Source organism: Balaenoptera physalus (genome assembly GCF_965194825.1).
Source record: "Balaenoptera physalus genome assembly, chromosome: 5".
In the NCBI taxonomy this organism is placed as follows: Eukaryota; Metazoa; Chordata; class Mammalia; order Artiodactyla; family Balaenopteridae; genus Balaenoptera; species Balaenoptera physalus.
Window position 1 is genome coordinate 147,465,987 of NC_138884.1, and position 17,750 is coordinate 147,483,736.

Sequence of the window (17,750 nt, forward strand, 5' to 3'; positions counted from 1 at the left end):
GTGCAAGAAGGGCTGCGTCCCTCCCCCAGCTGCCACCACCTGCAGGGCAGACCACGCTGCTCAGGCTCACATTCTTAACATGCTCCCAACCCACCTCGGCACTACCTCCCTCAACAGCCATCTGTGGCTCCTCGTTGCCTCCAGGATGCAGCTGGAGCTCCCTCGCATGGCTTTGCCCCCTGGTTTCTTCACTTCCATTCCCTGCTCCCACACAGCACCCCCCTTGTCCACTCACATGGGGGTGGCAGTTGGGCCCAGCTCATGCAGTGCCCTTCCCTCAATGCCTACCTACGAAAACCTGTGTTTCAGGTTTCAAAACAAAGGCCACCTCTTCAGAAAGCCTCTGGTCACAGCAGGGCGGGCTCCCCTGCTTTGGACTTTAAAGGCCTTGGCTCAAACCTCAGCCTCACCCCTCTCCAGCTGGACACTGGGCACCCAGCACTTCCCCTGCTCTCCACCAGGCTCAGGGCACTTATGCTCCTGCAGAAGGAGGGAGGGACTCCTGCCTGGCCAGGCTGCTCTGGGGACAAAAGGAGGTGGGAGCTGGGAAGGCAATGCAGACATCCACACAGAAGCCAAGAGCTGGTGATGAATGTTTAATGCCTTCTAGGCACAAAAACGGTTCTAAGCTTGGGATTATCACCATGGACTGGGAGAAGGGATAGGTTATAGAAGGGGTAGGTTATAGACCCATCTGGGGGTGAGGGCAGCATTTGTTCTTTGAAAACACAAATTTGATATTTTAAAATAAATTTCCATTTGGAGAGGGCAGCCTTTCTGCCCATGACATTTTAAAAAATCTCAAAAAAGTCTCAGACAGTGAGTCTGTGATTGGGCATATTTCCCTTTTTACTTTGGCTGCCAGGAAGCTCTGGACAAACTCTTCAAACTAATCCCCACCTTTTCAAATTCTGCTGTAGTTTTTGATTACTATTTCAGGCTTAATGATAATAGGACTGTTTGTTGAAGCAAATTCTCAAAAATTTAATCAATCCAGACCTCAGCTGGAGAGAAAGTTTTGAATGGAGAACTCTCCTAGCAGACCCCAAAGCAACAGCCTCACCAACTGCGACTGCTGAGAGCTTGTCTCCCCAAGGAATGAAGGCTTCGCCTCATTTCCCAGATAAAATTATTACCAGTCCCTGAAGCCAACACTCGGCTCCTGGGAGGATGTGCAGTCTCCTCTGTACAGACTTTCAGTGTCGCGGACAAGGAGGCGGGAGAGGACAGGGGAGTGAGGAGAGCCAGGGACTGGCTCTGGAAGCCAATACAAACCCCTCCTCTGTTCCAGGACATGTGGCCCTGGCACTGGGGACACCACAGCCACCTTGCACACAGGGTGGGCTCTGAACACCCCGTTTCTGCAGTGGGAGCCTGGTGGGAGCAGGCCTGGGGCGCTGGGCTCCCTCCCCGTCCCTGTGTCCCATCTCTGGTCCCGGAAGAGCCACCCACAGGGAAAGGCCAGCGCCTTTCTGCTCCCGCCTCACTCTCTGCCCCACATCCACACGCTCCTGACATGCCCCTGCTACTGGTTCTTTTTCACTAACAACCCCCTTCTTCATGCAAGAATCATGTATTGAGCACCCACTGCGTACGCACCCTGGCCCAGCTCCCAGGGGACAGAGCAGATAATCCAAGAGCCCCAGACCACAGGAGCCCAGAGGTCATTGTTCTCCTAGTGGCTCTCCTGAAGGGCTCCCAGATGCTCCGGAAATAACCGTGGGGAGCTGAGTGTGGGTGCTGGAGGGAGAGGACCAGAAGGAGGCCAGAAGGCTTCCTGGAGGAGGTGGGCTAGAGCCGGGCTGAAAGATGGAGTGGCACAAAGCGGGGAGGGCACAGGCTGAGCAAAGGCTTAGAGGCAGGAGTAGCCCAGAGACGCCTGGCCCTGGTTCCCTTTGTTGTGTTCATCCACAGTTATTCGCTTCCACTACTTCTGGTCCCAGTGTTGTCAGGCCTGCCACCCAGCACTGCCAAGCCCCCTCCGCCACGCCGCTCTGCGTCCACTTACTCCAGAGGCCCTGGGACAGGGGCACGCTGCTGCCCGCTGATGCGGGCAGGGAGCACTTCTGGCACATGCATTCCTTGCCGTTGAAGGTCACTCGGTCCCCGGGCGGGAAGGGCAACCTGAAATAAGACAGCGCATTACCAGCCAGGACCACCTCCTGGCTCTTCTCCTGGGTGGGGGGAGCCCCATCCTAGACACCACGCCGTCACCTCCCCGGGGACCACAGGCCCAGGGTGTCTGCATGCAGGCGCTGCCGTGGCCCCGCTGGGCAACCTCAGCCTGGTCACTGACATCTTAGCCTTAGTCTCCTCATCGGCACCGGCAGGCAGAATCACGGTGCAGTGTGCCGGAGCAGTGGGGGCCAGCCAGTGCTTACACACGGCGATCAACTGGGCAGTCTCAGCCATTGGCCTCCTCCATCCAACCTTGCCTCCTCTGACCGCCCAGGATGCTTTGTCAGTTCAATTCTAATGGCAACAGCACCGTTTACTGAGCATCTACTAGGTGCCAGGCCAGGTTCTATGACAGATTCCTTAATGCCCGCCTCATCTATCACCTTTAAGATGCTTGCCCAAGTTGGTCTTTGCTTCATTTTTCTCTATGGGTGAGAAAATTGAAGTTCAGAGAGCATAGTTGACTTTTCCAAGGCCACACGGCTGCTGCCTGTCAGAACCAGACTCAAACCAAGACCTGTCTGGCTCCAAAGCGCCGTGATTTGCCTACCTGGGTCTCTCAGAAAGCAGTGCCGCTAGGAGCATGCAAGACTGTATGCTGGATTCTGTCTTTAAAGTCTGGCATTTTGTTCATCATGGATTTTTCTTTTGCATTAATTTCAATTTTTAAAATATCATTTACCTTGATTATTTTTTTGGCCTCTCCTTAAATTCTGCATCCAAAACGAGTAACCCACTGGCCGCACCCTAGTCCCAGCCCTCGGGCAAGGTGAAGTTACGGCCCTGGGCTGCCCAAGCGAGGCCGGTGGGGGCAGCAGAGCCGGCCCACCCGCTGCAGCCCCGGAACTTCCCCTCTGGTGACAGAGGTGGATCGGGTGCCTGCCTCTGGTGAGCTAGGGTCAGGCCACCTACTGTCACTGAGCCACTTTCTCCCCCAGCTCAGCCCGGCAAGAGAACCTGAGCCCTGCGGGCAGCAGTCTCTGAATTATCTGGACCAGGGCACGCCCCGTCCTCTGGCTTAAGCCTTTGTCGTGTCCCCCCTGCCTCCTTCGGGACTGGACAATGCCAGGCGCTCGACAGGTCACTGTCAGTGAATGAATGAGCAAGTAAGTGAACACGTCAATAACTAAAGGTCCCCCTGGAGGCCTAGCTCAGCCGCCTTCCCCTGCAGGGCCTCCTCTCGGAGCCTGCCTGGGTCACGCCGGCTCCGGTCCAGCCCCGACTCTGCGACCAGAGGAGCATTCTGACCCATGAGGCTGCCAAGCCTTCCCGTGAAAAAGCCCCGCCATAGCCCCCCACTTTGTGGGGCTGGCGTTCAGGGCCCTAGGTGGATTCAGCAGGTGTGTTCTTGGGCCCCAACCAGCCAGTCTCGGCTCTTAGGGAGCAAGGACATATATAAGCTGAGCTGACCCCCGTCCCAAGACTTGCAAGATGGTCCTGCCGCTCTCCGTCCTTCAGCCGCCCTGGCCGCTATCTGACGCCGTGCGCTGCATCATGCGTGGTTAGTGCTGGGGTCTACCTCTCTCCCGCTTGCTGTCTTGCAGCCGCCTTGGTAATGGGGGGTCTTGGGCCACAGCGGGAGTCCCTTGCCATCCCTGGATGCGCTCTGAGCGAATCTGTGGCTGTGTAACCCAGAGCAAGCTGCTTAACCTCTCTGAGTTCCTGCCTCTCACTTGTGAAATGGGACTAAGAACATCTATGTCTCAGGGCTGTTATTTATCCATCCTTGCATCTGACCTATAGCACGGAAAGCTCTAGCATTACGCCCGGGACCCAGGAGGGGCTGAATGAATGGTAGCTATTATTTTATTAGTTCAACTTCCTTGAAGTGTATTTTGACAAATGTACACACTCATGTAACCAAGACCACAGTCATGGTATGGGACATTTTTGTCTATTGTAAAAAGCCTGCTGTGACCGTCCACACTCACCCCCCCACCCCGGCCCCGGGCGGCTATGATCGGCATTCTGTCCCACGGATCAGCCTTGATTTTCTGGAACTGCGTATAAATGGAGTCACACAGTATGCAGTCTTTGATGTCTTGTTCTGCTGCATGTTTCTGAGATTCACTCGCACGGCTGCACACACCACTGGTTTGTTCTTTTTGATTGTCAAATGCTGCTCCTTTGCACGGACGAGGTGCTCAGGTCCGAGGACATCTGGATTCTTTCCAGTTTGGACTGTTACAAATAAAGCTGCTAAGAACGTTTGCTGACAAGTCTGTGTGGACGTGTGCTTTTGTTTCTCCTGGGTAAATACCTAGGAGTGGAATTGCTGGGCCATGTGCTAACTGTGTGTCTAACTTTACAAGAAACTGCCAAACAGCTTTCTGTAGAGGTTGTACCACTTTGCCTTCCCACCAGAGACGTGTGACAGTTCCTTTCACTCTGTATCCTCACCAACACTTGACACTATACATCTTCTTACTGTGAGTCATTCTAGAGGACATTGGATGGTATTTCAACAAGTTTTAATTGGAATTCCCCTGATGACTAGTGATGTTAATGTAATCGTTTCATTTGTTTATTGGTCATTTACATACATTTTTGTGGAGTATCTGCTAAACTCCTTTGCTCATTTTTAATAGTTTTTTTGGTCTTATTATTGAGTTGTAGAAGTTCTTTATATATTGTAGATACCTGTGTTTCACCAGATATATATCCTCTATTAAGCTGATGGCTTGCTTTTTCATTTTCTTGACATCTTTTGATATTATTTTTCTTCACTTTTCTATAGTGCGGGTCCTGCTGGCAACAAATCCTCTTAGCTTTTGTGTGTCTACAAAAGTGTTTTGTCTTCATTTTGTGTGTGTGACAGCTTTACTGACATTATTTTATTCACGTGCTCTATAACATTCACATACCATTCAGTGTGTGCAATTCAATGGTTTTTAGTGTATTCAGAGTTGTGAATACACAATCAAATCCCCGCAATCAATTTGAGGACATTTTTCATCACCCCAAAAATAAATGCAATACCATTTGGCAGTCATGCCTTCATTTCTGAAAGTTTTTTTGTGGGGGAGGCTTGGTATAGAATTGTTTGATAGATTTTTTTCTTTCAGCTCTTTAAAGATGCTGTTCTATCAATCTTCTGGTGCACACTGTTTCAGATGAGAAGTCTGCAGTCATTCTTCTGTTCCATTTTACATACTGGGTTATTTTGTTCTCCACATACTGCTTTTAAGATTTTCTTCTTTTTACTGTCACTCAGAAGTTTGATTATGATGAAGTTGGTAGGTTTTTGCTGTGTTTATTCTGCTTGGGATTCACTGAGATGAGTTTATAGTTTTCATCATATTTGGACATTTTCCAGCCATTATTTCTTCAAAAATTTTCAGTCTTCCCCGCTCCCAATCTAGACAGAAAAATTTATATCCGCAGATCACTGAGTCTCTTCATATTTTTCAGTCTTTTTTCCTGTCATTGCTTTAGTTTGAATAGTTTCTATTGTTATGTTTTCAGGTTCACCCATCTTTTCCTCTATAATGTATAATCTACTACTAATTCCTTTCAGGGAATTTTTTATTTCAGAAATTTCAATTTTCATTTCTATAATTTCCATTTGGTTTCTTTTCACGTCTTCTGTAATGCTCTTACTTATGTTCATGTTTTCCTCTGAATACTTAAATATATTTACATCAGCTGTTTTAAAGTCATCGTCTGCTAGTTTCACCATTGATCTCATTTCTGGGTCTGTTGCTATTGACTGATTTTTCCTCTGGCCCTGGGTCACGTTTTCCAGCTTCTTCTTATGACCAGTCACATTTGATGGGTGTTGGACATTGTCGATTTTATGTTGTCGAGGGCTGGGTTTTCTTCTCTTTCTACAAAGAGTGTTATACTTTACTTTGGCAGGCAGTTAGCTCACTCGCAGACCAGCGTGATCTTTTCGAGGCTTGTTCTTGAACTTCGAGCAGGTTTATGCCTTCACTCTAGGGCAATTTCAGTTCCACTAATAAGGCATGATGCTTTTGGTGTCCCCACTGCATGCCTGGGTATTCCACAAGGAATCTCCACCTGGCCAGAACTCGAATGTCTCCCAGCCCTGGGAATGTTTAGCTTACAGCAACCTGGTCATTTTTTGCCCAACCTTGTGAAATTTCCTCTCTGTCTACATGGCTTCGTATTTAGTCCAAGATTCAAAGGCACCTCTATGCAGCTCTCCTGAGGTCTCGTTCTGCATAGCTCTCTCCCCCCTGCTATGCTGTTCTGTCTCTCACATCACTGTCTCTTAGCCTGGGGAGGATGCCACGCCCTACTTGGTTCCCTGCTTGTCCTCTGGTTCAAGAAACAGCCTCCAGGCAGAAAGCTGGGTGGTCACAGGGGTCCCTTCATTCGGCTGCCTTCTGTTAGTCCTGAGCTGCCTGTGTCCCAGTATCCCAAAACAGTTGTTTTGTATATTTTTTCCAGTTTTCTAGTTGTTTACAGTGGGTGGATAAGTCCAGGCCCAGTGACTCCAGCACGACACAGCTGTCAGCTATTATTTTTAACATATCGGATTACAGAGGCGATCTTTCAAACCCACTGTGATTATGTCACCCCTTGTCTCTAAGCTACGTGCACAGAAATCAAACATGCAGATTATCCTTGGGGGAACCTTGACCCACGCACGCTGCAACGACACACAGTGACTCTTCCGTTAGAAATGTCCCTTGTCATTGCTCCTTCCTGGCCCAGCACCTCTTCCCACCCCCAACAAAAGCTTCCCCTTCCGCCTAGAGCACGTGCCACAACTACAGAAAACAGCGGTAACAACACTCAGCAAGTCCCCTTTCAACTGGGTGTGGTGAGACAGAGAGAACAGACAGAGAATAAACTCTGGGGGTTTCATTCTTTGTTTTCTAGACAGAACGTTCCCCCTGGGAGCAATGTGTCTGGGGCTGTGGTGGGAGGGGGGGGGAGGGAGGGAGGGGGGAGGCAGGAGGCCCACGTGGGAGGGCTGCCTGCTGCTACCCCCGAGCCCCAGAGGTGCAGGGCAGAGAGGGGAGCGGGTGTAGCCTTGCTGCCGGGGCTGAGGACCTCATTCTGTCTCTAGCGGCCATTCACTGGACACCTGCTCCGCGCCAGGTGGCAGGCGCCGGAGAAGAGTCAGATCCGGTCCCTGCCCACGTGGGGCTCCCGTCAAGCAGCTCCGGCACACGGTGCCAGAGAAGGGTTGTAGGGCCCAGGATGCAGGGGGGCCGTGAGGAGGGAGCGGGAGGGGGCTGCTGTCCCGGGGGAGGCTGGGGGGAGGCAGCTCTTGCTGCACTGCTGTCCCCCCAGATGCTGCGCCCGTTGGGTCTGGGCTAATGCAGCTCCAAGTCACCAGAGCCAGCCTGGGGCCTGGCCACGTAGGCGCTTAGAAAAGCCTGGACGAATGAATGAATGAATGAACAAAGGAATGAAGGGACTGGAACAGACTGTGAAGCTCCTCTCAGCCAGGCTGGAGGCCATGGGGGTGGCGCGGAGGCGTGACAGGCAGAGGGAAAACAGGGACCCCAGTGTGGAGGCCTTGGCAGGACTCCAGGCAGGTGAGTTCTGGGTCTGAGTAAGGCAGTGGCTGGGCAGATTTCGGAAGTTCACGAGGGGGGACCTGGGAAGACGCCCATGTTTGGGGCTCGTGTGCCTGGTGGGTTGGGCACCAGTGCCACCTACAGATCAGGGACTTGGGTAGAGAGAGGCGGGGTGTGCAGGTGGGATGTGCCAGGACAGTGGAGGAGAGGGGAGCGGCAGTGGGTGGGCACGGAGAGGCCAAAGCGTGGACACTGCAGGCACCAACGTGAGAGGAGACAAGGCGGAGGCTGCGGACAGGAGAGGGGCTGGTGGGGGGGAGGGCCGAGAAGGCACAGGCGGGGGGAGAGCGCCTCCCCAGAAGCCATCAGAGGCCTCGTGCTGGCAGCCTCAGAACCCACGGGCCTCTGCATCCCAGAAAGAGGGCTTGGTCCTGTGCTGTGGGCAAGGGGTGGGGGCCTGCAAGGTGTGGGGCTGGATGAAGGTGTGCCTCGGAGCAGGGCCAGGGTCCACCTGCCATCCCTTGGCTGGGTCCCGCCTCCCTCCCAGCCATATGAGACAATGGGAGGGAGGGAAGGAGGGAGGGAGGGAGAACAGAGGAGGGAAGGAGGATGGAGGAGGGAGGGAGGAGGGAGGAGGGAGGGAGGGAGGGAGGATGGAGGGAGGCAGGAGGGAGGGAGGAGGGAGGAGAGAGGAGGGAGGAGGGAGAGAGGAGGGAGGAGGGAGGGAGGAGGGAGGCAGGAGGGAGGGAGGAGGGAGGGGGCAGAAGAGAGGGAGGAGGGAGGGAGGAGGGAGGGAGGAGAGAGGAGGGAGAGGGGAGGGAGGGATGGAGGAGGTGGGAGGGAGGAGAGAGGAGGGAGGGAGGAGGGAGGGATGGAGGAGGAGGGATGGAGGAGGGTTGGGGAGGAGCGGTTGCAGGTCCCGCACTCACCGGCAGACGGCACACACGAAGCAGTTGGGGTGGTAGGTCTTGCCCAGCGCCGACACCACCTCGCCCTCGATGAACTGGTCACAGCTGAAGCAGCGGGTCCCATACAGTCTCTGGTAGTCCTGGGTGCAGATGTACTCGCCCTGCCGCACGAAGAAGCCGCCCTCGGCCAGGTCACAGCCGCATTCTGGGGACACACGGGAGGGGCCAAGGTAGCAGGTGACCACCAGCTCCCCAGTCCCGACAGGCCCCAGGCATATCCCTCACCACACACAGGCCTCAGTGCGAACTCAGGGTGGCTCGCTGAACCCTCGGGGGGCCAGGCCCCAAGCACAGACTCCAGCTCCGGCCCCTCAGCCTGGAGATGAGTGGATTTTCTTGTGGAAGATTCTCGAAAGGGGCACGGACCCGGGATGAGAAGCAGGCTGTGCTGAGGGGCCAGCCCAGCGCCTCCTCGCCTCCTGAGCCCACCAGGGATGAAGTGCTGATGCCCCAGGGCCCCCCCCCAACCCCCGCTCCTCCAGGTGGGCTGTTCCCAGCAGGAAAATAACAGACGGGGGAAGCGGTTAACACCTGAGCACCTACTGCGTGCTAGGCCCTGTTCTGGGTGGGAGGATCCCCTGACCACAGTGAGGCTTCCTGACCCCCCTCCACCCATCTCCCCCAACATGGACGAGGCCAGACCGCCTGCAAAAGGGAGAGAGGCCGGGCACACTCGCACTGACCCCTAATATACCTCCTGCCCCAGGGGGGACCTGGGGGACCTTGCCAGGCGGAGGATGGAGTGCCTGCCCTCAGGACAGGCCCCAGGGCACATGGGAACCGGGCTTGGTTCCAGAGGGAGCAGCCTTGGCGCACCGGTTGCCCCCAGCCCCTCCCTGCGGAGGCCCAGCCTGCCAGCAGGTCAGGGCGGGGTCTTAGCGGGTTGCAGCCCCCTAGCCAGAGTCTTGAAATACCATGTAGCCCATCTTTGAATCAACGCCTAAAAATTTTCATCAAAACTTTAACTGATTGCAGAGGATGTAGTTTCTGGTGAATTGTAAGTACTGGCATCTTTAAATTTAACTAGTAGATCGTAGATGCCAAAGCAAGACCACCGACCTCTGTTTACAAAACCCAGAGACAGGCTCTGAGTAAAAGCAGGCATTTCACCTTGTTCCTCTCTTGCTAGGAAAGCCTATTTCCATCTCTTTCCCCCACAGAACTGCATGCACATGGGACGTGTTTTGGAGATGGAAAGCGCCCATGTTTCTCGGCAGCAAAAATCCCTCAGTCTAAGTGGAAATTGATTTATTGGGAATTTCTTACGGTCACAAGGCTCTAAATATTTAACAGCTTATTCTGGATAGGGTTGTTATGACAGCTACTAGTATAAAGCTATCAAAACAACACATATGTTGTAAATTTTGGTAAATTATTATTACGTGGCTAGAGGACAAGCTTTTCACAGTGCAGCTCTTGATGACACAGATGGTGGTGGTCGAGGGGAGTTCCTGGTGTCTGATCAAGGGAGCCCCGACTTTTAAACTCCACCTTGTTTGGTGCCCTGGCGGATCAGACGGCGAGGGCAGCCTAGCAGCCTTCCTCCACTGCAGGTGGCTTCTCAGGCTGGTCAGTTTGGGAAGAGCATCTGTGGGAGTCTGAATATCCAAGGGTCTTGGGGTCCCCAGGGGTCAGGTCTGCTTGGTCTGGTCAGCTCACACACCTGTCAGTGCACACGACCCAGGACCTGGGGGCTCCGGGTGGCCCTGCCAGGTGGGACCCACTCAGCTCAGCTCCCACCCCTACACAGGGCGAGGTGGCGGGCCTCTCCCGGGTGTCCCTGTCCTCTCACCTGGGCCACAGGGCTGCACGTGCTGCTCCCCGGTTACAGCCACCAGAGTGGTTGGAAATCCTTCCTTCCACATCGCCAAGGAGCTGTTGGCTCTTCGGACATAAAGCTGAGCAGCTGAAAGCCCAGATTCCAGGGCTGCCCCGGGGGATGCAGGCTCCACTCGTGCACTAGGCTGTGTGCCCCTGGGCAAGTCCCTGATCTCTCTGGGCCCCCAAGTCCTCATCTGGGCCTACTCAGAGGGGAGAAGGGCAGCACAGAGGCGCATCCTATGCTAGCATGACATAAGCCCCAAGTCGCACGGGGCCACCATCCAGGCCATCGTTTTACTGACGTCAGTCACCCCAGGAGGCCCGAGGCCGGTGCCCAGCTCTAAATCCTCTCACCCAGCCACAGAGTGAAAACCCTTTGTTCAATCTTGCACCACAGGGCTTCCCTGGTGGTGCAGTGGTTGAGAATCCGCCTGCCAATGCAGGGGACACGGGTTCGAGCCCTGGTTCGGGAAGATCCCACATGCCGTGGACAACTAAGCCCATGCGCCACAACTACTGAGCCTGCGCTCTAGAGCCCGTGAGCCACAACTACTGAAGCCCGTGCGCCTAGAGCCCGTGCTCCACAACAAGAGAAGCCACGGCAATGAGAAGCCCGCGCACCGCAAAAAGAGTAGCCCCCGCTTGACGCAACTGAAGAAAGCCTGCGTGCAGCAACAAAGACCCAACGCAGCCAAAATAAATAAATTTACTAAAAAAGAAAAAAATCTTGCACCAGAGCGTAGGCCAAGCAGATGTACCCCGACTCGGGAAGAATAGGCTCCCTGAGGCCTCTGTAGGAGAATTAGTGCCTTTCTCAGTAAACGCCGCCTGTAACAATTCAGCCCTTGAGTGATAGGCTGGTTCACGGACACCCTTGGCTCTGGTACTTGGCTCATTTTCTTTTCTTTTTTTAAAGATTTATTATTTATTTATTTAATTTATTTTTGGCTGTGTTGGGTCTTAGCTGCGGCACACAAGATCTTCGTTGAGGTGCGCAGGCTTCTCTCTAGTGGCGTGCGAGCTCCAGGGCTCATTTTCTAATCTTCTTAAAGATATGACGGTATTGACTGTTCCTCGAAGGAGAAAAATGTGAAGAGGGATCTAGTGCCCCACTAAAACCTGCATCTACATCACGGAGGCACCAGGAGACTGAATTAAAGCAGCTTTCCTGCCCCGAGAGCCGGGCCCGGCCAATGCCACGTCCTCCCCGCCCCGCCCCAGTCATCTCTGCTACTGACCAGATTGTAGCTGCCTGGGTCCACTAAGGTCAGGGCCAGACAGTAAACCCAGACCTCTGCCTGCTAAAAATAAAGAGTCCAAATTCGTTAATAATTTTTAACGTCCTAATCAAGACAACATATTGTCCTTACATTCCATCTGCCTATCCAAGTAGCCGAGACGCAATGAAGGGCACCGAGCAGCTGTGAGTGACTCGGAGCGGCCCGCCCCCCGTCTTTGGCGGTCACCGTGGTCATTTCTGAGAAATGGTCGGGAGGGGGCGGGCCATGGTGGGAAGACAATCTGTACCACTTTCTGGAATACCCTTTGGCATCGACTCAAAGGAATGTGAAAACAGCTCCTACCCTTTGACCCGGTCGTCTCTCTCTGGGACTCTATCCCAAGGAACTGACCATGAACGTCCACAGAATGGGGTTGGCTGCAGCATCACTACAGTATAATGCAGTAAATAAACGCTGGGCTTTAGAGAAGGCAGCCTGGGCATGAATGCTTCCTGGCTGTGTGACCTGGGGCAAGTTACTTAACCTCTCTGAATCTCAGAGTCCTCATCTGTAACAAAGGGTTAAGCATACTGATCGCTCACGGTTGTCACAATAAATCAATGAGATGAGGCGTAGGAAACTGATTAGCCCAGTGCTGGGCTGGAATCCACGTAAACGTTTAACAGCTGAGGAATGGCTAAGTTTGCTGCGGGCCAGGCAGCTGAAGGAATCTGGGTATATATTGAAATTGATGTTGAAGGATGTATGATGGGGAAAGGGCTTACACGGTCCCTTAAAGAGGATAAATCGGGACACGAAAGTATATATACAACAGGACTTCAAATTGAAAAGACTCTTACAAAGGAAAAGATTGGAAGGCTCTCTACCCAAATACGGACGGCAATTCCCTTGGGGTGGTCAGCTGAGGGATACTCTTGTACTGGTGTCTGGGAAGAGGAGAGAGCGATTGATGTCAAAACACAAAGCAGACCGAGAACCCCAGGGCGTTCACATGAGTTGGAGGGAGCTGGCTCAGGGCAGCATGGTCACTGCCAGCCCAGGTCCTAACCTAACCTCTGCCTCAGATGCTCCATCTGGAAATAACAGGCCCACGTCACCGGAGATTCCTTCCTGCCGTAACTTTCCACAGTTATGCCATGTGATCCCGTTCCCATAAATGTCCCTGGGACGCAATCGTTTTGCCCCATTCCCCTGCCACCCCCAGTCGCTAAGACCAGCTCTGGGTGTGGCTCTTCATGGTCCCCATGTGGTTGTGTCCTTGTGGACCATCCCACCTGCTGTTACCAAGTTACAGGCAGAGCTGGTGGCCTCTTCCCCCAACACACACACACACACACACACACACACACACACACACAGGCTTCCCTCCCTCCTGTTTCCTTCGCTCTTTCTGCAATCAAAAGTGTGCTCAGTCCCGCTGCCACACAGATCAGAAAACGCCTGCTTTCCTGAGGTCACACATGGTTGTGGCCTCATCTTTTCATCATTTCAGAGTCGGGGCCCTTGTTTCCAAGGCACCACGAGCAGGGCTACGAAAGATTCTGGTTGAAAACAAATGTTCTAGGGACTTCCCTGGCGGTCGAGTGGTTAAGACCCTGTGCTTCCACTGCAGGGGGCGCCGGTTCAATCCCTGCTCGGGGAACTAAGATCCTGTATGCTGCGTGGTGCGGCCCCCCTGCCACAAAAGTTCTAAAAGCGCAGAACTCCACCACACATAAAAGGTCAAGAGAACCAGATTTGTTTTTCTGTGCAAATTTCAGTTGTAGCAATGGTAACAGATTTCATTTTTTCTTGAGGATGTACTATGTGCTGGATGTTTGCTATGTTTCTGTCTTACACAGATTCCCATTTTGTAGTGTGAAACTAGAGCTGGCTGGATTTCAAGACAATCCAGAAGCAGACGCCCCCTCACACTCTCATCCAAGCTGCCATGGTCTCGGGCTGGGGGCCCGGGCCCTTCTCCCCACCCTGCCCTGGCCTCCCTGCATCAGCACAGCACCCAGTGGTCCGTGAAACTAAAATGGACAGGATCCTCCTGTGTTCTTTCTCCCGCGGTGTTGGAGCCCAGGTCCTCACGAGGACCCCCTCCCCCCAGCCTTCCCCCACTCCCCCTCCTCACTCTACTCCAGACACACAGGCCTCGTGCTGTCCCGGAACCTGCCAGGCACACTTCCCTGCTTCAGTGTCACTGCACTGGCTGTTCCCTCTGGCTGCAATCCTCTTCCCTCACCTCCTTCAGGTTTTCAAGCAAAGGTCACCTCCTCCACGAAGCCTGCCCTGATTACCCAATTTAAAATAGTAACTCCCCGGCACTCCCAACCCTGTCTTTATCTTGCTCCTTGTCTTCCCCTTCCTAGCACTTCACTTTCAGCATATGATGAAATTTCTTTGTTTATTCTATCTAGTGCTTATCATCTCTCTCCCTGCCCTAGAATGTGATCTCCACGAGGACAAGGATGTCTGTTTTGTTCATGGATGCATCCCAAGCACCCAGAACACTGCCCAGCACGGAGTATGTGCCCAATCGGGTTGTTGAATGGAAACTGAGGCTAAGAAACATGTCTAAGACCCACATGAGCTGGGGGTGGCAGAGGGGGCAATTGAACCCAGACCTTCTGGCATCAAAGCCCAAGCTTGAGGCAGCCAAGACGGTCTGGAGAATTATGTGATTTCTTTCACAGATTTTCAGGTTTAGGGAAACCAAGGCACGTCAAGCCAGTCCCTGGGCGGCAGGAACCCAACACACTGGAATCTCTTGGATCAGAATTAGACACAATTGTCTTCTGTGCTAACAGACCCTGCTTCGGTTGGCCTGGCAACACACCCACCCTGGAACAAACATGGCTGGAGTCAGTCAGTCCCCATCCTCCCATTACTCTTTGTCGGTAGAGTGGATGTGTGACCTAGTTCTAGCCAGCGAGTCATACAGGAAGCCTGTGCGGGCTTCCAAGGAAAAGGTTCTCCTCCCTGATCGAAGGGAGATTACCCTGATTACCCAATCAGAGTAATCATGCAGGGGGAGGGCCCCTTTGCCTGTGCACACCCCTGCCCAACTTCTTCCCCAGGGCTGAGTGTCAACCTGTGAGGATGTGATGTTTGGAGCTACAGCAGCCATCTTGAGACCATGAGGAGAGGCACTGCTGACATGTATAAGATTGGGGGGGGAGAGTTGGGGGTGGGGAAGTGGAAAAAGAACCTAGTCTTTGATGACTTTTTTGAGCTGTTAAATTAACCAGCTCTGGGGGTGAGGAGGCTACCTCCAGAATTCCTGTTAAGATGATAAATATCCATGTAATTTAAGACACTATAAGTTGGGTCTTCTTTTTTATTCATCCAAGGGCACCCTCAATGATTCACAGACTTTGCATTTTTATGAGAGCCTGGATAAAAGATCAATCTAAGACTATGCAATCCTCAAGCTTAAAAAAACACAACTTCTTAAAAGCTTGCAGGAAATCTCAGCTGCTCTCCGTCATCCTTCAGCAGGTGAAGCAGACATGCCACCTACTGAGGGCAGGGGCCCCGCTATGTCTGCAGGCTGACACGGCACCTGGCACAGAATTAATCTGTGGGTGAGCGGATGCGTGTCTGCCCCCTCCTCACTGGGACGCAGACCCTGCTGGGGGTCCTGCACCCCATCCCGCCACGCTGGGTCTGGGGCAGAGCTGAGGCTCGTGGGAAGGGCTCCCCCGACTCCCGCCAGCTGCTCCCACAGGTGACAACCAGGCGAGTCACACGTCACCCTTGCTTCCTCATCTTTAAGTGGAGATAACGCCTCAGCCCCCCTAATACTGGGAACTCTTGGAATCGGGCCTGTGCGCCCACAGACTCCTGCCACTGCCACCACTACTGTGGCAGCCCGCCTCTGGAGGCCGCCAGGGACCGAGGGTGAGGCCCAGGTGCCGGCTTGGCACTGCCCGCCCCGGCTTGTTTCCCTGCCGGGCTGCTGAGGAAGGGGTCACAGCCAAGCCACGTCTACTTAGAAGGCTGGAGCTCAGAGGAGGACACTGGGGGAGGGCCACCTGGGGCAGTCCCCACCTCTGACCAGACCCCGTGGGTCACACCAGGTGACGGACTGGGTTCTGGGCAACTAATGCCTTTTATCAACTTCCTAAGGTCTGCGCTCCCAGACAATCCTTTTAAATACAGTGGGCACCTCTCCTTTGCCTTTTAAAATCAGCTTTTAAAAAGAGCAATCTAATGGATTTGGCTTTCCAGAAACAGAGCGTGCATCTGTAGGACGGTAGAGGAAATTAAACCAGGCAGACCCCACGATCGCCTGGGAAGCTCTGAAGAGCAGAAGAAAAGCGTCGGGCCGGGCTCCGGCCAGGGCGTCAGGTCACCCGCTCCACAGGAAAGGTCCCTGGACGCCGACGCAGGCCTGTGGTCCTCGAGCCGGAGGCAGGGGGCACAGAGTCATGGGCGAGGGCGGGGGCTGTGCTCTTGTTTCTGGAAACACTGAGGACTCACCACCCCCACACCCACCTCACACCGAGGGTCCCAGGCCCTCCCACTAGTCGGGAACGGGGCAGCCCACCCGGGGTCCCCAGGGTCACCGGCACTGGTGGCTCCTCGCCTTCCCCGGGTCACCGGTGTCCTGTAGACCCCCGTGTCTCCTGGCCAGACTCCAACCTCCTCCGGGCCAGGAGGCCCCGGGGCATCAGGGCCATTTTGGGGGTGTCCCCTTTCACAGCAGAAACATCCAGGCCGGTGGGCCTCAAGTTTTCAAACAACGGGACTCAACACAAGTCCACACACAGAACCTGTGACTTGACGTGGCTACAGGCAGAGCTCCTATGGCGGGTGGGGACTCTACCTGCTGCCTTCCCCCACCCGGGAGGCGCCTCCACGGAACCCAGGATGGAAGACCCTCACTCAGGGGCCCTGGAATCAAGCCCTGGATGCGCTCCTGCACCCTCAGGCCTCAGCTGGCCCCTCTTGAGTAGACAGGCACACGTCCCCTACTGGGCTGCTGGCAGAGCGACCGCCCCTGCAGCCAGCCTGAAGTGTGACGTCTATCCATTCCAGCACCATCTGCCTGTGACTGGTCCCCAGCAGGAGGACAAGGGGTGTTTTGTGGAAAATGGGAGGAGCCAGAGATAAGGATGGAAGAAGCAGGGCCAGGGCAGCTGCCGGCTCGCCCCTGGGGAGACTCAGAGTGGCCAGCAGGCTCCCCACGTGGACACCGACGGGGGGACCTGAGCTCCCGAGAAACCCGGCTCACAGCCCCGGGCGGCACCACGGGGGCTGCTCCAGCACGTGGCCCGGCGGGAGCCTGGGCCCGGGCGGGATGGGGAAGGTCAGCCCCGACACTCGCTCCTTCCAGAAGGCCTGGCCGGCCTCAGGGTGTACATCAGAGCACAAAGTGACACCGTGTCCACCCAGCCAGCCAGCCAGCCAGCCTGGCTCCTGTCTGTCCCACTGTCCACGCTCCACGTGCCCATCAATCCAATCCCCCCTCCCCCCTCCCCCCACACTCCATCCCCCTCCCCCCGTCCCTCCTCCTCCATCCCCTCCCCACTCCATCCGCTTCCCACCTGTGTGCGCGCTTGAGGGCCAGTCCCCGTGTGAACCAGCTGAAAGCAGAGGTGACTCGGACACTGATCCTGCTACCTGGTGCCAGGTAAGTTCATCCTGGGTGATGGGGCAGGCCAAGGCCAGTCTGCCTGGAAAGTCTGGCCCCTGCAGGGCAAATGGGCTAGAGGCAGGGGGCCAGCTGGGGACCGTGGCACTGACCTGGGGGTGAGGGGTAGGCGGGGCGCGGGGTGGGGAGCGCTGCTGGAACATAGGGTTTCGTCTCCTTCTTCCAAAGCACGTGCGAGGTTTGTTGCTGCTCTCTGATTCGGCAGAAATACCGTGTGCCCGTTTATCCGCATCTGTCCTCCTGTCCCTCTCTCCCCCGCCTTTCTCCCTCTCTCGTTTGAAGACCTTCCGGTCTGGAGTCTCCCAGCAGCTGACTGGATGTGCCCCCTCGGAAAAGAAGCGCCCCCCTCCCCCCTGCCTCAGTTTCCCCAGTTGGGAGAGGACGGGTGTGGACACGGAGATCT

At 54.6% G+C, this 17,750-nt stretch overlaps 1 protein-coding gene across 29 annotated transcripts in view; it reads right to left on the minus strand.

Moving 5' to 3' along the window:
* Window positions 1-17,750, minus strand: part of ABLIM2 (actin binding LIM protein family member 2) — a 150,498-nt gene that overhangs the window by 90,386 nt on the left and 42,362 nt on the right. For 28 of the 29 annotated variants that reach the window (XR_014264435.1, XR_014264436.1, XR_014264438.1 and 25 more), the window contains exons 3-4: window positions 8,603-8,786; window positions 2,009-2,124 (exon numbers count right to left, since the gene is read on the minus strand). Coding sequence is in view for 2 of the 29 variants with exons in the window: in XM_082464365.1 (XP_082320491.1) it covers window positions 2,009-2,124; window positions 8,603-8,786 (300 nt within the window). In the remaining 27 variants the exon portion in view is untranslated. The remainder of the gene's footprint in view (window positions 1-2,008; window positions 2,125-8,602; window positions 8,787-17,750) is intronic. The other variant, XR_014264460.1, reaches the window with a different exon arrangement.